The 21,993-nt window shown below is 33.3% G+C and overlaps 1 protein-coding gene across 2 annotated transcripts in view; it reads right to left on the reverse strand.

Moving 5' to 3' along the window:
- Nucleotides 1-21,993, reverse strand: part of LOC113505074 (irregular chiasm C-roughest protein-like) — a 113,224-nt gene that overhangs the window by 4,392 nt on the left and 86,839 nt on the right. For both annotated transcript variants that reach the window (XM_026887582.1, XM_026887583.1), the window contains 9 exons: nt 17,191-17,272; nt 16,728-16,813; nt 16,168-16,270; nt 14,597-14,730; nt 11,345-11,468; nt 4,530-4,675; nt 4,022-4,175; nt 750-988; nt 190-360 (listed from right to left, as the gene is read on the reverse strand). In XM_026887582.1, the coding sequence (XP_026743383.1) occupies nt 190-360; nt 750-988; nt 4,022-4,175; nt 4,530-4,675; nt 11,345-11,468; nt 14,597-14,730; nt 16,168-16,270; nt 16,728-16,813; nt 17,191-17,272 (1,239 nt within the window). The remainder of the gene's footprint in view (nt 1-189; nt 361-749; nt 989-4,021; nt 4,176-4,529; nt 4,676-11,344; nt 11,469-14,596; nt 14,731-16,167; nt 16,271-16,727; nt 16,814-17,190; nt 17,273-21,993) is intronic.

Here is a 21,993-nt window from a genome sequence, read left to right on the forward strand (position 1 = left end):
TCATTGTGACACATACGGTTAGAAATAATAAAAATCATCAATAAGGATTCAAAACAAAAACCTAAAGCTTCTTTAACTGGAACAATTACAAATAAATCATCCCAACCAAATACAAACGCGCAGTTACATCTTTCCAAGATCAAACAAGATATGGAATAGAATATTGATAGACATTACAAATTCCATTACCTTATAGCAATCAGCGTACGCCGGATCGGTGTAGTCATTGCTATATCTATACGGCTGGTATGTGTTCGTCTGGTTTATAGATGATAGGGGAACTGTACCAGCTAGTGGTATACCACTGCCAAGTTTGGCATTCGAACATAGTGTGCTGTCCGATCCTGTATTAGAGTAATCCTGGAAAAAATGGTTTGATTTAATATGTCGTAAGGAACTAATTGTTTCATCCTTTCTTGGATTGCGAAAGCTTCTTTTAGAATGTGATATTATTTAATCGTTATGCTACTCATTTCGAATTTGAAATCATTCGAATTTGAATGCGTCTGATATTCATACATAAACATGATTTAAATTTAATGTCCATTTAAATAAATGACTGCTTATTTCACTAAATAGCTGGTACATTGCATTATGTATTAAGGATCCCTGGAAATTATATGTTTAATGAAAAACACTTAAATTGTTTATTTTGTTCAATTGTCTGTAAAGTAAAATCGTCCACCTACCACTGAAAACTTTACTTTATACTCTCTCAAACTAATTAGAATCATAAAATCCATACTTACAATTTCACAGCTCCCATTCGCTTGCCTTAGTTCTAACTTCAGATCACTAATATTTGAGTTCCTATCATTCTCTTTATAAAGCTCCTCGGCAGTCACTGTCACATCAGGCTTCTCAGCCACTTGCGATTGTTTGTTCTTCCTCTGCTTTCTTTGACATAGTATCACCAGCATTATCACTGCAGCCACCATTATTGTGCCTGATGTCACTCCAAATAGGATCAGGAGGAGTGGGAATGTTTCTACAACAAAAGTTTTTGTTAATATAAACGTTTTTGGACTAAGAACTCAATTTGTTCGACACTTCGTAGGCATGGAATAATTATTTTTATTGCAATTTTTTGCCTCACGTCACTACTTATACTTCCAAAAACGTTCTGTCAGTTCATCTTTCTCCCGTTTCATTACGCAATTAATCCAAAAATAAAGAAATTGCTTCCAAAAATGTCGCAAGTAAGGTTCTACGAACAAAAAACTAGCCCTTCATGGACTCAATATTGCTTTTATCAAAACGCAAGACCCATATTATACCCAAAAAAAGAACACACGTAATTCATCAAACTAGATTTTTGGCGAACAAAAATTTTAGTACGAGCCCTCCATCAACATAGATCGAAACACAAAACCCTAAAACCAATCAAGTGGAAACCTTTCGGAAAAATAACTCGGAATATTGTAAAGGCCCAAAGATGGATGGGATATACTTATGTGAGGGTTATAAAGTCAAAATGGCGATACATTTACGATAATGCACGGCTGTTGGAACTGTAATGGCGGCGCTGTCAGCCATGAGAATAATAGTGACGTAGCCAGATGGCCAAATGGTTTTAACGTTTGACTGAAGAATGTCAATTATTCTAACAAATTGAAGGGAACTGAAATTGGACTTGTATTGGGAGCTTTAGTTTGGATAGTACGTGAGACTAACATGATGACTACTCCTAAATAATAGTTTATGATAATTCCTAACTTAACTGTTTTAGAAAAATATACTTTTGCGTATATTGTACACCTTTCAAGATTAAGAACTCTATTTGGGACAGGAAATAGTCAGGCGATCTTGAACTATTGTTTACAATTCTTAACAAGTAATTTACAATATTTAACTGATTTTGAAGAGTTTGTAAGCCAAATACAACATAATTTTGAAAAGAAGTAGAAGATACAAAGATAATACAAGTGCCAGATTCTTGATTTTGAAACATATTGACCACGAAAGTGGAATGCAACATAATAGTAATTTACATTTAATGTACTAAGATGAAAACGACAACCCATTCAAGTGGGTCCAAGAGCCATACGGTTAAGTTAACTTATCTCAAAACTTGTAAATAGTCAAGTTATCGATAGACGGATAGCAAGAGTAAAATAAAATGGAACTAATCACGTACAATGGAACGATTTTATCGTAAATTCTCCCAAATAATGCAATTTAGATAAAGTCAACCATTCAATTGATAAAAAGTTACACGTTCATTCAAAATTTAGAAAATATCAAAGTTTTATCTTTTTGTATCAAAAACATTGGACTAATAAACTCAATAAAGTAATTTGAAAGTAAATACATAATTAATCTGCTGATAAAATACTGATGTTATATTTTTAAAGCAAAGAGGCAACAACAACTGTCATGATTTGAATAAATTTGTCAAAATTGACTGACCTACGTCTACTCCTACGTACTTATTTATTTCAACATCTTCGTCTTTGGCTTGAACAACCCACCGTTGGGCATACGCTTACCTTTGCTCATGCCATTCTCATTTGCCCCATTGCCCCTTGCCCTTAACGTTCATAGCAATTTTTTTTACTTTAGCATTTATTACCTGTTTCACAATGACTGCAAAACCGCTATCTGGTATATAAATTGAAAAATTGACATATTTTATAAGAAAAATTGTCAAATAATTTGGCGGAAACTAATATGGCGGTGATGAAATAGACCCTAAGTCAAAGAGTTCCAAAAAATCAGCTATGGAATAAATTGTATTGTCAAATAATACACCGCACTAACCTAAATTGATACAAACAAAGGATCAAATAGCACTAAAGTATAAAACAAAACAGCAACGAATCCAAAATACGTTAAACCAATATCCTTGCATTGTAAACAGTCGTAAAATGTGAAATCGTAAAGAACTTTAGAATCTCGTAAAATACTTGATAAAAAACAATGAGTTTAATGAGAACCCTCATCACGTTTTAAGATCAAATACACATAAGATTTTTTTACGTCTAAATGTTTTGTTTGATAAGGATAAAGATTAAGAAGACAATAAAGAAATGATAAAATAAACCGGTGAAGTAGGAGTAGGGACTCATGGCACTGAGGGTCCCGTATGGAAAGGCAAAGGCAAATGAATTAAGTAAAAAAATGACAGTTATCAATTTGAGGACCGTACTAAATGTAGCTTGACTTAATTTTCAGTTATTTTTGATTATACACACAATAGAAAAACACCATCAAAAGAAAATATCACTAGCAGTTATTTAATACATGAGATACAGTCTGGTGGAAGAAGTACAGACAGTACAGCTGAATATTTAGCTCGTATTACTAGGATGAAGTTTACCTTTTGCGTAAGGAACCCTAAATAGAGTTGTTTATAGAACTGATTGCGTTGGTCAATATCAATGATAGTATATTGGAAACAAATTGGTACTCAAGGGATTTAATTAAAAACAAAACGTTGTCGTCATTATTTAGATATGAAATCTGATACAGATAATATAGAAAGTTGTTATCTATTTCACGTTCTTAATGTTTTTTAACCTTTTTATCTTTGTTAATTAGGTGTTAAGTTTATTGGCTATTAAAATTAATATGCGAGTGATCCCTATTACTGAGGCTCCTCAGTTTGTCTGACCGTCTTTCCAGGCTGCATCTCATGAACGGCCGAAATTTTCACAGATGATTTTGTTGCCGAAAATCGAAGCAGCAACGGTACTCAAATTTATTGGTAATCCAAATGACTTGTTTGTTGAGCCTTAAGCCTATTTTGTACAATAGCTTCAGTTTTGCAATTCTGCACTCACACTTAACCGCTTATTTTAGTCAACTAACCTAATCGCAAATATGTTCAATGTCATTTGCATCGTATTTAATTTTTAGATTGCTTCAATAATCACTTATGTATGAATTATACGGTGTGGAAAGATTTTTGCCGACCATGGTACATCATTTTTGACCTGTGCGATCCCGCAATGTATTGCAACTCTTACGATATTTACGTCTACATGAGTCTTGACTGTTCAAAAACCATAAAGTTACTTACTGTTAGGCCTCAAGACGATTTCCATGGTATCGCTTCCGTAGTCGTTGGAGACGTTGCATTTGTAGACACCGAAGTGTTTGGACTGGCTTTCACGGATGATCAGGGTTGAGTTCACTACTCCAGCTGGCTGAAGTTCTTCAAGGAAGGCGTAGTCCTGGATATAAATGGATCATTGAATAAAGGTATTCTACCAGAATCATATGATGTATTGCTTAGTACTTTCTAACGAATGTTACATATTGTCATCTGACATATTTTTACCTCTTAAGTTTTTAATCTTTTCATGATTCAATAAACAGAGTTGTTATTTTTCTTCTAAAGTGTAGATACAAACTCTGTCCCTTACGCAATATTTTCCGGGTTTTTTGATTATACGGTTCCTTCACAATTGATATCTAAGTATGTCAGCAATAGTGCCAGTATCAATAAATACTTCAAATCTAATGCAAAAATGATGTCCCTTAAATTCTAGTGCGTTGTCATTCTAAAGATTTTGTATAAACTTTACCTGATCATGTATAGCATCAATTTCTTTGCCGTCAAACGTCCATACAATATTGTCGATTCTGGGTACAGCGAAGGCGGCACATTCGATGTTCACTGTGTCTCCTTGTGATCCAAACTGCGTCTGGTTTGATACTATTTTAGGTGGTCCTGCAAAGAATTCTGATTTTAGTATGCATATAATCATTTTAAATATATCGTTGGGAATTTTGACTGCACGATTAGCAGTGGTTGTGGTCACCACGCTAAAACCAACTGAACGCGATGTGTCGCGGATTTGATCCCCACAAGACAAACGTTTCTGTGATCCACGAGTACTTGTCCTGATTCTGAGTGTTAATGTGAATGTAACTTACATGTTTTTGAATGAAACTGAATACAAAGGAGCTATCTGTCACATGATTGACACATAAGAAGTAGTTAAACTTCCTGAGGTCAAGCCTGCTTCAATTTCCTCATGCTAGACAGCCTGACTCGTAAAACATAGGACTGTGTGGAACCCCACGCACGAGGTAGTCGCAAATTCCTGACTGTGGCCATTAGAACGCGCCAACCATAGCTAGAATGCGAATTTATGTGGCTACTATCGAACTCCACAAGCTTTTTGTAGTGGCGAAGCGATATCTTGTGAATATCGTCCATATCGCTCAACGAAGGCTTCACAGGTGTTTCGATTTCTTAGTATTGTATGTAACGCTGATTACTGGCCATTAATTGGTTGTTCAAATACTTAATTAAGTCTTTGAAGATTAGACACATGAATAAATTAATAAAATTCTGTCCGTTTCCAGTATATATTTTTTAAGCACTTTCATGTCATACCCATATATATTGTAAAAAAAATGTTATCCACCGCCATTTAATAAAAGCCATCTTGGACTGCTTATAATCTATGGCTATTAACTTTCCCGACAAATCCCCTTTTCGGACAAAGAAAACCAAAATCACAATCGGTTCATCCATTTGAGAACTACAATACACAGACAAATACACATTCAGACACGACTTATAATACCTCATCTTTTTCGGTTCGTAAGTTAAAAGAATTAACACTGATCTATATTATTTTGCTTTTAATTATCTTCCTGTATACCATAGCTAGCAATGTATGTGGTTATAATATACTCAAATTATTTACGAAGTACCTTTAGTCCACTGTCTACTATAATGTTTAGCCACGTCTTCCACTTTTAATTGTTCTAATCACGAAGACTTCACGTACAATTAGCAAGTCGATCGATATTAGTCGTGTTAATAGTGTGTACGGCGATAATTAAAGGCAGACGTTCTGATTACATGGATACCTGATCTGATGCCTGATTAGTTCAATATGGGGTCTTAATAAATTGGTTTTGTGAAGCTGTATAATGAAGGTCTCATCGTTTATACACTGTGTACGTTAATTTATTATTAGATTGTATGTGTTATGGTTTCAGATACATAATATAGTAGGTATCTTTCACTATTGTAGAAAGTTTAAGCACTTACATTCATGGACTATTTTTTGTCAAACTATTTTAGTCTACTATATCTATACTAGTCCGATATTAGGTGACCACTATTCAGCCATTTAGTCAGACTCTTACTGACTAAATCTGATCCGCCGTGCTACGTCTTTTGCGATTTTGTGTCGGTGTATGGCAATGCGTTGCAATCCTTCATACAAATAGGTGACCACCATATTGTGAACTAACAAAGACTTTTCACACATTAAAAAGATATACAGGAAAAGGGTTTATTTTTAGGTTTTCGTTTCCATCGGACAGCGGGATATAATGAAAAAGACAGTTTGCTGAGAAACGAATGCGAAAAACATACCTAATACATTAACACAGAAATCGAAACAACTTATCATCAACGCAGATAACCTTTTAAACTTGAGCGTAATTAAAACTAAACCAGGATTGAACCTTCTAATATAATCTATACTAATATATAAAGCTGAAGAGTTTGTTTGTTTGTTTGTTTGAACGCGCTAATCTCAGGAACTACTGGTCCAAATTGAAAAAATATGTTTGTGTTGAATAGACCATTTATCGAGGAAGACTTTAGGCTATAAACCATCACGCTGCGACTTATACAAGCGAAGATACAATGGAAAATGTGAAAAAAAACCGGGCAGGTATAAGTATAAGGTATAAATCATAACTTATATCTTCTACCCACGAGGACGAAGTCGCGGGCAATAGCTAGTTTATTAATAACCTCCTTTAAATAATATATTATTTTCTATTTCGAGTAACGCAATAACTCCGAACTAAAATTTAGGCGTTTGATATTACGAACCCGATCTTACGTCAGCGTTCTATAAATATTAAATTTAACTCACAGCTGTTGAAATCAGACATCGACAGTCTAGACTAATGAAAATGCTATAAACACTAAGTACTGTTAGCAACAAAAGTTGATGGCCGGAACGGATTTTTTATCTTTTTAGGTATGTTATTAAATGATGTAACATTAACGTTTACTCACGCGTATTTATCGGGGTAGCCCGACTAGTTTCGGACCCAACCGGAGTCCTTAATCATGAGCAGACGCGGCGGGGTTAGGAATGGTTGATGAAGATTATGGTGAAAAAGTTAAGTCCGCCAGTGTACTTCTTACGCAGCAGTGTACACACCTTAGAAAAATCTCCGATATATCGGTTTCTTTATAAGCCAATATGAAAGTACATAGAGTGTGTTTGTAGCCGCTTTTTGAAATTCGATCCAAGATGTCCGCCGTGACAAAATGGCGGATGAATATGTTAAATCTCAAAAATAACAAATTTAAAATCCCAGTACATCTGAGTTTTTTAATTCTCATTTAAATTTTTTTTCACTACCTACTTGCGGTATAATTTATTGTTATAATAGAATTTTGTTTCTGACTGTACGTTATGGCTAATTATATACCAGTTTATATTGAGCAGTAGCTGAGGGGTTAATACAAACCGATCCTTTGTTAGTTACCCCGATTGTAAGGCCTATTTAGACAGCTGATTAATATTACTAATTATTCTAGAAATAGGCTTTGTTAGATGAATTAATTTGTGACTAGATATATAGGTCTTATAACAACTAAAGATTCCTGAAAATATTAGGTTGAAAGTTCTTGGAATTATCGTTTTGAATTATGTTAAATTTAATTAACGAGAAGGTTAAATAAAACTGTTTTGTATATACTTATATTGGATCTGAACCTTATGGATCTATAACGACACAAAAAAAACGAAATAATAATTATTTTGTTAGTTTAGAGTTAATGTTTATGTTTTTGACTATTCAATATTAATATTTACAAGGTAAAATAAAAAAAACGTGACTTATTAAACGAACCCGCATCATCGGTTTCCCGTTTAAGTGGTACAGACACAGCGGTTGAACGTACAACCCTCTATTTTCGTCGGAACTTACGAAGCTATCTCAATTTTTCGTTTTTTGTAGACCTTATCTTTCCAATCAACCTCTACCAGTTCACCAGTCATTCAACCTTATAATTGTTCTACCCTAAGCAAACTAATAAATAAAAACAGATACCTTTTCCATAATACAAATACAGGTTAGTATCAAGACAAGTTGGTATCTAAGACAATATATTCATCCACTTGACAGTAATGATAGACAAAGCTATGTAGGGGAAACGGTTGGTCTATAAAACGCCTTGTTCGCTCCCTCGCAACATTCATATACCACCCGTTTACGAGACCCCTACTATGGTTAGTCGACTCGAAAACGAAAGGAGTGATTTGCAGGTCAAAAAAAAGTCAGAAAAACGTACGAAGGATTCCGAATAAAGAGGATCGTGCTGAAAACAAATTCGAATTTCGAACGGAATGTGACGTTAGTGTTTTTAGACGTGTCATCTTTTTTTTTGTTCTATATAAATTTGTTTTTTTTTAATCCACATGTATATTATGTCAAACCAATACATGTCATCTTGAAAACTACAATAGATATTACCGATTTGCTTATTGGTATGTGATTGACATTTCTGCAAAGCTGGAGTCTTGGACCATGATTGTGGAAATAAAAAAACCTTTGGTTACCACTTCTGTTTCTTCCTCTGCTCCTAATCTTTTACGAGAGTCTACTCCAAGTCATTTCATCAAGACAATTTTTTTTTTGATAATTTTTGTTTTACTTTCATACATCGTTACTATATTTTCTATACCTTCTTGTCCTATACTTTCTTCAGCTTAACTCCCTCCTTTCTGCCTCACATCGTCCACTTACAAAATTCTAACCATCTCTTTTTTTATCGATGCCTACTCAAATTCATGTAAATAAATCTCAATGGAATAGGAAACAGACTATAGTTTACATTGCACTCCATTACATAAAGTACTTAGTTAAATTTCATGCCATTGATAATATCAAAGTTCACCTAATTATGCCCATGGAACTATGTAAAACTAAAGTGGCCTGAAGTGCTGTCAACCAAAATTATTAACTGGATAGTTTATTAGCAAATTAGGTGAATTAATTGTAACTAAAATATAAAGAGGTTTTAATCACTTTAGAATTTATAATTAGATTTCTAAAAAATTCTTAAATTGTGTGAAATTTTAACTTAAGTTAAATTTGGCTATTATTTTGCTGCCAAAAGATTGCTGAAAACATCCGTTCTAAAGTATACATTTTAACAATTGCAAAAAGATGGCTGATTTAAACTAGGACCTTGATCAAATACATTATGGTATTACACCTGACACTTCAAGATATTTGATAATTGTTAACACATTAAGAAGGGTTAATTTTCTTGGGTGTTATAGCAAGATTGTAAAATTTATTATTACAACTTACTTCTCGAACCTAAATTTGTACCCTAGGTAGACAAAAACGTACCTATAAAAAAGATCATTTGTTTTTTTTACTTCAAATTTAATCATATAATATAATTTGTAAATACAAATATAAAAATCTTATAACAGAAAACCTCTAACCACAAATTAATTATCGTAATATATGACATTCAGAGAAGAAAACTGAAAATGAACCATCAAAATACATATTTCCAAGTACGAAAAAAATAACAAAAGAAAATCACATGGAAACACGAATCTCTCCGATTTATTAAAAGCAACAACCCAATTACATTTATTGAAAGTACTTCTATGGAAAGAATATTCTATAACGTATTTTTACGTATAATAAAATAATTAATTAAAACGAACGTAGTAGGGACTTTCATTAGAAATGTGTGAGCCATTCAGCGTAGGACTCCGGGTAGGAATTCATTTATTTTTTATGAAAGAAACTGGCGGACGTTGTCTACTAAGAAACGAGTGTTCTGTAGAAATAAGACCAATTATATAACAGGGCTGTGTGTACGTGTAACCGAAACGTATGGATATCCGAAACTGATTTATGTTTCGGATATTTTGGCGTTTATAAATGACAATAATTTTATTTTGTCATTTTTGACAGTTACCTTTTAAACTATAAGGTCGTTTTATATTTTATATTCGTAGATTCTTCACAAAATTACTGACTACGTAGTCCTATTTACATTTTCTTGAGCTTTTAGATTACTTTGGATGATTACGAAACTTCGATTCAGATTCGATCTGTAAGGCTGGGAGAGGCCTATGTCCTGTGTTGGACTGAGACGGGCTGATGATGTTGATGATGACAATCGATGAGTCAACAGTATTTCCAAATACACCTGACCGCCTATATAGGTACATCTAGCAATTAGCTATCTTTTTTCATAACTAGTCTGTATCAAATAACTGCTTAAATCTATCCATAACTAAGTTACACTATCAGGAATAATTTCATATTCGAAACCGTAACCGAAACCCATAAAATTATCGATATATTATACCCGTATCCGAAATGTCATATCCATAACAACCCTAGTATATTCATCGTAAAATTTAATGAGTCTTAGAAATTCAAGTGTTTTCAGAAGTCTGTGTCAAGTTAACTTGAATGGATTTAGGTCAAGGTATAACCTTAACATTCCGATAATATAACCCTCCCTTTTCATCGAATACTTAATTTGTACAGTCAGGACCAAAAGTCGGTGGAAACAATCAGATTTTTAAATTATAATTTTATTTTTGCCGTAATGGTCAATAGAGACTCTTAGGATATCTTTTTAGTTTTCTAACTAGAATTTACTTACTATGACTTACTATGAGTAATTAAAAAAAAATGCGTTGTGGAAGCATTTGACTTTGAATGTTTGAGAAAGCCTCGCGATACAAGAATTCCTTGAGGGGTCTTTTAAAAATATAACTATCAGGCCTTCAAAACGGCAACGAGACTTATCAAAAGCACATAGAGGCACGAAGAGGTTGGATTACTAAAATAGGGGCAGTGTAAACCAAAATTTGTAGCTGACTGTACGTATTCGACGTTTCTCGTAACAATTATACAATGGAATTAGTGGAAATTACTTTATTTCATATCGTTAACTTGTACGCAGAAAGACGACTTATACGTAAGTGTTTGTACTTAATTTACATAATACTGATACAATTGTTTTGAAGAATTCACGTAACACATAATTGACTAAAAAGTATAAGTTAAAATATCAAGAAACTCACTTCGTAGTTGGTTAGTAAATTATAAATATCTAGAGGTTTCATGTACAAAAACACTCTGAAATCGATAGAAATTTAATAGTTTACAACGGTTTGTGACAAAAAGGTTATATACCCAAAAATAATAGCTTGCTATAATACAAAAAAAAATGCTGGTATATTCTATGACAAGCTTGTCTTGCATTCCAAGCTTGACTTTTATGAGGATAAAATAATATACATACATACAACGGTAAAGACATTAAATCCTTTTCCAGAAACAAAAATGCGAATAAAACTCTTACCTTTGATGAACACTGAAGCTTCTGCCTCTATTTCTGGGTATCCATCGACACTAGCTTTGCACAGGTATTTCCCAGAAGTGTGGGTGTCAAGGGTTAGTGTCAGATTAGCTGTTCTCCCAACACGCTGTGAACAAAAATGGTCCTTAAGTCATAGGTTCCAATGAATAAAATTAACTGACAAGTGCAAGCAGAGGTGCAAGGTAATTGTCATAAAATAAATAGGTACAGGATCAGAAACGATGTTTTAATTTTAAATTGATTCAATAGTCTGTTCGGCTGCTTGTTGAAGACATATAATTGTAGACTTGAAACCCTACTTTCGAACAAATTTTTGAAAAACGCTACGACGAGCTTTTTGTCTATTTTTTTGTAATATCAGCCCAGAAAGTTAACATAGAGTCAATCCAACTATTACCGTTTTTAAACATGGACATTTATTAAAATCATCTAATGATCTGATTTTCTCGAATAAAATAATTGAAATTTACAAATACAGAGTCAAAAAGCAAACATTATCCAGTCAAACAACAGAATGGCTATATTGAATGACAATGCTGAAACTTCCGAAGGTCATTCTATGGTCACGCAAAATTTCAATCAACTCTTTGGAAGGTTACTGAACAAGAAACAAATTCTGGGATCAGATTTGACTATTTGGCTTTCGAATTGGTCAACAAAACTAATGTGATTACTATAGTCAAAGTAGTGATCAAACAGAAAGGTGTTGTAGTTGACGAAGACATGATTGTAGGTAAAGTAGCTAATACTGTTGTAAAACTTAATAAGGCTGAAGTGTGAATATTGACACTTAAGGTCAATGAAGTAATTTGGTCGCACGGATAGCTAAGTGGTTGAGGTCATCACGCCAAACCTACTGAGAGCGAAGTACCTACCTCGGGTTAGATCCCCGCATAGGACAAGTATTTGTGTGTTCCATGAATGCTTGGCTTGACGAGTGACTTGAATGTTTGAGCAGCCCAACGGGAGGACACAGGGATTTCATACTTTAATGCAGAAGTCGTTTTTTATAAATGCTTGCATTGGTCTTGGAATTTGTTTTAGGACAGAATTTGTCTTTTAAAGGAAAAAATGTTTTAATTGCGTTATGACCCATGTTAATTGCGGAATACAATTTGATGAGACGTTGCTTGTGTAAATACTATTTAACGAAATAAGTAAAGCAATTGTGGGATTCTTTTAATCTTGGGCAAATGTCGAATTCCAGCCAGCGCTTTGTAGATAGACAAAGCCTTTAAAATTCAAGACGAGACGAAACTTTAAAAGTCACACACAGCTATCAACCTTGTTAGTACAAATCAAGATAACAACGATTGCTTTGTAACTGAACCGCCTTGTGACACCCACGCATCAGTAATATCAGATAATGTTAAATGTTATGGCTTTATTGCATATTTTGTATGAATATTGAGATCTTAAAGTATACGTATGATTGTAAATGGCGGTTATGAATGACGTTACGATTTTTGCTGATGAAATAATTCTGCAAATTAATGCTATCTGAGCTTACGCTTTATTTAAATCAAGGTAAATATCGAGAAAAAAAAGATACATTTTATGCATTTCTATATATGATACTGATAATATGAAAAATCCTTTATTCCTAGACTCAAGTCCAAGAAAATCCCTGCAGCTTAGCTTAAGCAATGTAAGTAATTACCAACAAAATATCATTTCTAACATTTACAAAGTGAAGAAAACTAATTATTTAGAAACAATATCTAAAGACTATCATAAGTCAAAACTAAAAACAATTAGGCTAACAAATAACAAACAAATCACACCACACAATTTTATTACGCGAACAATACACAAAGTAAATACCACAAATGAAATAAGTTTCGAAACAAAACAATTAGAACGGGTTATTGATTTTGGTCCAAATATACCTAATATTGGAGATGTAATTGAAACTGGTTTATATATTGAAACAAAATCAATTATTAAAACGGAATCTTGTGTACATGTCGGCCAATTAGTTGAATTACAATGTGTTGCGAGGGACGGAGAAGAATTGATATTGGTAAAGGTCTTGTTTTAGAATTGCTTGAAGCAATACCTATTGTATTCGAGACTGAATATTTAATTACAGACACTGTTTGTTTCGTGACTATAGAGGTATATTTTGTAGAACGTGTATCGGAATTCAAATGCTATGATTGGAAATGTTAGATTTAAGCTATTATCCGAATATTGTTAATTACAGTAAATTTCAGACAACAGATTTCAGAATGTTAGATTTAATAATAATTTTCTATTAGGCTCTATATTATCTGATGCAGATACTACGTAAATATGTATGAGTGTTGTTATCAGCTAAGACAAAATAAAATTCAATTCACTAATGAAAAAAACAGTCGCTCCGTGTAAAAGGCTAGGCCGAGGCCAATGATAATGAAAAAAGTACAAATGGTTTATTAATCTTCCTAACATGAATAGAGCAAAAAAACATAACTATATAATCTCGGTACTCGTATATATGTAAACTTTTACGAGACATTTTGCTCTATCCCAGTTCCAGCACCTTTTCATCTAACCATGTCGACCGCAATTACTAGCCTTACCTTTTTATACGACATCAATAATAGGGTCCGACTACATTATGTAACTCCAGAAACCCATCTCGACTTCAAGTCCGCATAAATCCATGGCCAAACAATGGAGATTGTATATTTTATGGCTTTTATGAATTCAAATCAAAATAAACACCATTTAGAATATTTCACGAGCTAACGGCGAAACTTTGATATTAAAATGTCCACGAAAGCACGCCGGTCATCGATTTCATACAACTTTGGTGTATTACGTAATTATTCATGACGAACCAACTTGTACGCTGTTCGTTGTACCGGCTGTTTTTGGACATTTGTTTCGCTTTGATAATTGGGAATTCTTTTGTTGAATTGTACTTTTATGTTTTTAATTTTTGTACCTCTGATTCTGAATGAGTTTTATGTTGATTCATTGTTATAACGTTATGCATGATCGTTACTGTTTTAATAAATGTATTTTCCTTTCGCTGACGTGATTTTTTTGGGTCAAATTTAGATATTGATGTAAGTGCTAAATAATGAATGAAATTTGAATTTGGCTGATGTTTTTTTTTATAATTATAACCATCATTACCAGTTGTATTGTTTTCATTTATTGTGATCCTACGTATACAGTTACACTATCATCAGCAAAGGCACATTTATCTTAAACTTAAATTTCTTCATTAACTAAAATACTTACAATCATCTGATCTTCTTCATGATGTAGCCATCTGATTTCTGGAGGAGGATATCCATCAACATCACAACTTAGAGTGACACTTGTGCCAATTTCTGCTTCCACGTCTTTTGGCAAACTCCTGAAGGTTGGTGCATCTAAAATAGAAAAGGAAGTCAATACCTTTGTATTTTCATCACGTAATTATAACAGAGGTACAAGAACTAGGTTATTTGATCGATAAGAAAATCAAAACGATTGGCTTCATTATACTTATTTGTTTGTTTATAAATATGCACATAAATATACGCCTGGACAATATGTTCTTGGAAAGTTCATGTACAAAGGCGAGTTTTATCCATAGTTGGGTTCTCTTACAGGAAACCTTAGAGTGACTGAGAGATTTGATACTTTCATTGGTTTCAAAACGAAAAAGATAGCAGGTATGAAAAACATCATGCAAATAATATACCACTTTATAAAAACTGCTTAAATTGCTTTAACAATATTTATAAGTGATCTCAACGCAGAACAGGTTATAAAAAGTGATACATCACATCTATATTTTAACATAGCAACAGTAGAAGTTATCATAGTATCTTAAATAGATACTCCATGTCTATCTGAACATCAAGTCTATCGAATGCTTTGTCTAAACGAGCTTGATTGGCGTTTACGCTTGATACAACATAGTTCACACACGCTTCAAATATGTTTCGATATTGGCATATTCTGACAATTTCTAACAGAAATTTGAGAATTTCGCTTCCAGTCATTGTCACGTGATGTTTTGAGATAACAATGGTATAATTGATGGAATTTTCGCATTTACTTTTCATTTGAATCACGTGATTTAAATTTGCCTCTTTCGTTGAAACATTTGTGCAGAAATGCTACTAATCTATTGCTTCTTCTACTGCAGATATTTTTATACTAAACCCACTTAAAATAAATACTTTTATGTTACGACGGGAAAGTTTTATACTTCTAAGCACGATGTATTTTTTCGTTCTTCAATAACAGGCAGAATACAAGAAAATTAATACCTATTTATAGATGCTACAAGATTTGTTTCAAACAATTCCTTGCGAACAATTACGTGTCTAATTTTGAAATTCTTGTAGAAGTAGAAGTGTGTTATAGAAGAGGATATTTTAATGGAAAATTCTTGTTAAGAATCATCCGCGTATTATCGAGATCTTCCGACTAGTTGTGAACTGCCGCAGCGACGGACTTGCGAGTTCGACTCTGGACCCCTTTGCCATATCAAATCATGATGAAGCTTTACTATGATTGGATCGGTTTCTAGTCTAACGGGATGCAGCTAAAGACTAAAGTTTTACAAGGACTGACTGCCTGTCTAACCTGCTTAACCCAGTTTTCTGGGCAACACGATACCCCTTAGTTAGACTGGTTGTCAGGGTTACTGTCTTCCAACTACCCGTAACGACTGTCCAAACTGTTTAGCATGTGATTGATCAACTTGTAGAGTTGTAAATCACAAGCTCCTCAAAAGCATATGCAAAATCCTTCCCACAAAGAATGTTCACGTTGCACTATACATTAGAGTTTCTAAAACAGTGAATTCAACTTACATGTAATTTCAAGTGTCTCTATTTCTTCGCTGTTCCCAACATCGTTGAAGACAATGCATTTGATTGTAGCGTCGTGGTATTTTCTTGTTATGTTGTAAATTTTCTGTTGAATGAAATGGGATTTTGTTATTTAACGTTTATTAGTTTAGCTATTCGTTGTTGTTTGTAACATGCTGTTTTAACAAAATTAGGTGTGTTAAATATGAAAAACTATAACTGTATGGAAAGAGTCTAGGCCTAGCTATAACAATAATAACATATTTTATTTTCATAAAGAGTTTTTACATCCTCATAAAAAACTTTGATCTTGAGCCAAGGGTGAGAACTGTTAAAGATGAGACCTAGAGTAATGGAATTAGTGTGATCAAAGTCACACACTTCACGGTCAGCTATGGGCTATAATCAGGATAAATTCAACAATTAAATAGTATATGGGGAGATTAATGGTATTGACATTTTAAGATCCAGTTTACATGATTTTTTTTTTCTAGAATCCTCGGTAATAATTCAGATTTTAAATCATACTTCTACATAATATGTTATTAATTTCTTGTACTCACCAATTCAGTAGTATTTCCTTCGATGAGTTTTTCATTTAGGAACCACTTGTATGTCAGGTTTGATGGGTTTGCGTCGGCTTTGCAGGCTGTTGATTAAGCAGTTTTATAAGTATATATGGAAAATTATAAGTCTGTGTGATTCAATAAAATAGTTATGGAAGATTATCTTTCTTTAACTGTATGGATAGTCCAGTCAACTCGCAAATCTCACTGAAAGAAAGGTGTCGAGTGCACGTTTACGTGTTCGATGCCCACGAAGGACAAGCATTTGTGTAATCGATCCTGAGTCTATGTTTCTTTGTGCATGTGACTTGAATATTAGTTGAACCCCTCGCGACACAGGATTAAATTCCATAAGGCATAAATCTTACTTTGCTAGATTTTTTTTATTATTTATTGCTGTTTCTACCATTTCCTTTATAAATAAATTTGTATTTCCTAATATAAGGGTATAAAATTTTACCTATAACGACATCATCTCCTTCAGGGATCTTCCCGTTGGCACCAGACTTGATATGCATCTTCACTTTTGGGGCGTACTTGACCTGATGACAAAATTAATAAAATCACAATTCTGGCCTCATTAGCAGCAGGATACCCTCATCTTGGTGAGGAAATTGGAAATATAGTCGCACGTACAGTCGCAGGTCGTAGGTACTCTTTGCTAGGATTTTTGGTTTATATACCTAAAGAAAAATAAAAGTAGTCTATCTTTTTTAAACAGTTTTTTTCAAAATCAGCTTATTAGTTCCTGAGGTTAACGCCTAGGTTAATAGCCTAGATAAGGATAAGTAAATACCTCGTGTTTGCTATCGTCAAAAATAATAATTTCTCAATAGATCAGTCAAATCAAAACTTGTCTTCAATAACGATCACAATGGTCTACAAAATTCAGACACTAATTGGTCAAACTACAATACTAGAACCATTTCAGGACAAAACAAGAAGTATACTAACAATATCAAATACAACTTCTCTACAATAATTTCTGAGAACTAACAGACTGGTTATTTGAAACATTTACAGCTGTATCGTATTTGAATAGATCAAAGACCATTATCTGTTTCAAGTTAAAAAAAAACTCCTGTGTAAAATATCTATGTAAAGTTCACAACAATTCGATGTGATAAAAAATATCCTTAGTTTGTGTGAAATCAAAATGAGTAAACAATAAAAAACGAAACATTCACATCTATTTCTTAATAGTCAAAGCAAGAAGAGATATACCCCATAATACACACACATCAGCAATAAGAAATTCAAATCATATTCAACAATAAATAAAGCTGAAATTTGATCGCATTTATAAATAAACTATCACTATATTGGCGCTTTCTAAAGCTTAAGACAATTAAAATGATTCATTGCATTTAGCAATAAACCTTTACACCGACTACTACCCCATAAAGTATAAGAAGGGAGATAGAGTAATACAATACGTAGAACGGCATCTCTTTTTATCAACCGCAAGGTTCACTACGAGAGGCAGTGATACTTTTCCAAGATTATAATTAATGAATTGAAAATGAAAGGAATAAATGTATTCCGATCTAATGAACGATGTGTGGTTTTATTAGGTTTTAATTTCTGTGAATTATTAGCTTTTGTTTCAAAAGAAATATTATGTTTTTGTTCATCTGTTACTTTTTCTTTTTTTGTAAATTGTTTATTTATGTTTTATGGGTATTGTATTACGAGGTATCTTTTGGGTGACTATTTTCGTAAAATATTTTCTATTCAAGTAATTGTAGTCATTTTTGGCATGAAAGATTTTTTTTCTGAATCTTTCAATGTAACAGTCCCATCATACAATTAAATTGTTAATAAACAAATAAAGATTTTTTGAATTTATTAAAATATTTAAAATGTAAAGTATTTAAAGTTTTAGCACTATTCTTTTTACGATTCCATAAGACACCCTCAGTGTTGGGATTCTCACCCACACTGGATCATTTTTATTTGTATACATACACATACACACGTGTTTTACACACATAATTGAATTAAGGTGTAAAAAGTTGCTTCAATATAAAAAATATATTTTATATCTTACACATACACTTCACACCGTAATAACCTCTTAAATATATCTCAAGCTATAAAGATCCCATAAATTTAATCTCCAACTTTCAATCCCAAAATTTCTGCCCATGAAAAATTATATTCGGCCCCATTAAAAAGAAAAATGGCCACAATAGTATTACGTGTACAAATGGCAAGTATTTCTATATGATAGCAATATTATAGGACATCAGATCGTAAAAAGTAATTGGGTTGCCCGTAAAAAGGGGTTTTATTTTATGGCCCACGAAAAAAATACATGATAAACACACCGGACTTTGCTCGTCATAACAATGGCGTGGATGTAGAGAATTTAAATGTGGTATCAGTGTGGCTTTAAATAATATGTAAGCGTAGTTTTGGATAAAAGATCTTTCACCTGTATGTTAAATTGACATGTCGTTTATTAGGCAAACTAAGGAGGTTTTTTTTAAGTACAAAACGTGGTGTTTACCTACTTCCGATTTTTCTCCATAGAAGTGACGTTTTGGAATTGGTCATTAAACGTTTTGAAAATGCCTGAAAAACGTACATGTTATTGAAAAGCACAATTCCTATTTTTGGGTCGTGTTTTTTGCTTATTTCAGCCTCAAAGTTTTTTTTTACCAAGCTGTATTGAGATTCCTATTTACTAACTGGGTAGAGAATCAGTAGGTGATTCATAGAGGTGATTCCGAAGTGCACGAAAGGTGCCTTCCCGAGCAGTGTTAATCAATTGAACTAGATCCCAGACTAGCACTCAGCAACACAAAGTCTACCGAGGTCTAGCGATCTAATCCTTTCAGCATGATAGTTATTCAATAGCTTCAGACGTAGATGCAGTTAATGGATTTATGGAACGAAATTGTAGTTTCTGGAAATAGAAAATGTGTTTTGCTGGTTGTATCATGAAACTAAAAAATACTCAAAGTAGGACTGTCCGTCTGCCACCAGGCTGTATCTCATAAACCATGTTTGCTAGACAGTTGAAATTTTACAGATGATTTATTTACAAAAAAATAATAATAGGTTAAGCAAGAATTGTAAAAGGCATAATCATCATCATTGGCCTAGCCTTTTCCCAACTATGTTGGGGTCGGCTACGAGTCTAACCAGTTTCAGCTAAGTACCAGTGTTTTACAAGGAGCGACTGCCTATCTGACCTCCTCAACCCAGTTACCTGGGTAACACGATACCCCTTGATTAGGCTGGTTGTCAGACTTTTCAAGCTTCTGACTACCTGTAACGACTGTCAAAGATGTAGGAATAACAGCCGGGACCTACAATTTAACGTGCCTACCGAAACACGGAGGAACTCGTTATGACAAAGATGGTCACCCATCTACGGACCAACCGCGTCAAGCATAGCTTAACCTGTGATCGTTTCACATATGCGGTTATTTGAAAAATAAATTTATAACCCACAAATAAACTTATGCCTTTGTACTAGACCCTTGTTTGACTTTGACTTACACTTAAAACGTTTTACTTCGTAAAATGCCCTTAAGATATAAATTTCTATAAATTACAAAAAAAATATACACCTAATACTGTTAATACTAAAGATCCCCACCACATAAACTCAAAACAACAAGACCTACAAATGAAACAATAAACGAAACCTCAATATTAAAGGGAAAACATATTAATATTAATACCACATCCAGTCTCTTTGTAGGCAAGACCGGAATAGTAATTTCCTACTGGTTTTGAGAACGACAATAATTTTTACATCGGTACGTTATATGATGTATATGTATTTTTATCGACATCGATATTCGATTTTTTATGGACCACTAAATATAAGGTAAGTGGATATGGTATTTCTTAATGTATCCTTATTGTTAGAAGTTTTGGGAAATATTATTATTTGGTTCCATTGAGAGAGATTTGACCGAAAATAATAGGAGTTACTAGGGTTGCGTAAACATGATTTTGATTCTGGTTTTTAGTTATATATCAACTGTGAGGACATTAGGTGTCTAACTATAACGGTTTGTAGAATGCAGTCTGGTGACAGACGGACGAATAGATGGTCAGACAACCAGACAGACAGTGGAGACTTATTAAGCCTTATTAATAAGGCTCTGTTTTGTTTTGGTTGAACGCTAAAAACTATTACATATTCTTCACTTCTTCGATATTAAAACGGCATTGATATTGAAGCCAAAAAATGAAAGTACAAAAGTAGCAACAAAAACCCATTTACTGATTACAAAAAGAAACATCGCAATTTCAAAATAAACTACCAAGAAAATTCGAAGGCGAAAAATTTTAAGCAAAATACAAAATATTGGCATCACATCCATCCTTGCAATCATCCACGCGATTGCTTTATCCAAATCGATCCAACTCGATACCCACAAACAATTTCGAAGCAAATAGCAATATTTTTATAAAAGAAAACAAATACTCAGCCTAAAAGTTTATTGCGGGTTGAAAGATAGCGAATAGCAACGACTGGAATTTTATCTCAATATTTTATGAGAACCCACAGCGAGGGGCGATTCTCAAGTAAGGGTAGGTTTGGACGAACTTGCTGTATTTGTTGTATATGTGTGACTTTGGAAGTGTTTTATTAACACCAGATATTATAAGCACTATGACTTATATAGGTTATGTTAGGCTGTATAAAAAGATTAACAGAAGTAAAAATGCAGACCAAAACTTAAAATATTTTTTAGTTTAAATAACTGGATACCGTGACATTCATACAGCTAGAAATGTATAAATTCTTAGGTTTTTTTTTGGCCAGGAATGTAATCTAGAAAGAAGTATTAGATAAAATACAAAGATAAGAAGTACGACACAATAAGAGAAAACAAATTTCCCAAAACAAGTTTACTACAGAGAGAAAAAACACGACTGTTAATATCTTTAGTGAAATCCAAGTACAAATAAAAACGTATAATAAAAGTTGGAAGTAATTTAACAATCCCCAATCAATCATCGAAAACATAAAACACAATTCAACTTATCAAAGACAAAAAACAAGGATCACACAGCAAATATTTATCAGTCTATCCAAGCCTTTTTGTTTACTCAAAAAATTTCTCAGCTTCCAACTTTAGAAGAAAAACGTTGGGTTTCCTCCGCACAAGACTGGAATAAATAAAGAGATCACGGTACAATACTAAGCAAGGATCCGATGTTCCGAACGTATTTCCCTAATTAGGTAAGGGGAGAAATGTACATTGAATGTGCGATACCCTCTTTTCTAGGGTAG

Source organism: Trichoplusia ni, chromosome 24, assembly GCF_003590095.1.
Source record: "Trichoplusia ni isolate ovarian cell line Hi5 chromosome 24, tn1, whole genome shotgun sequence".
In the NCBI taxonomy this organism is placed as follows: domain Eukaryota; kingdom Metazoa; phylum Arthropoda; class Insecta; order Lepidoptera; family Noctuidae; genus Trichoplusia; species Trichoplusia ni.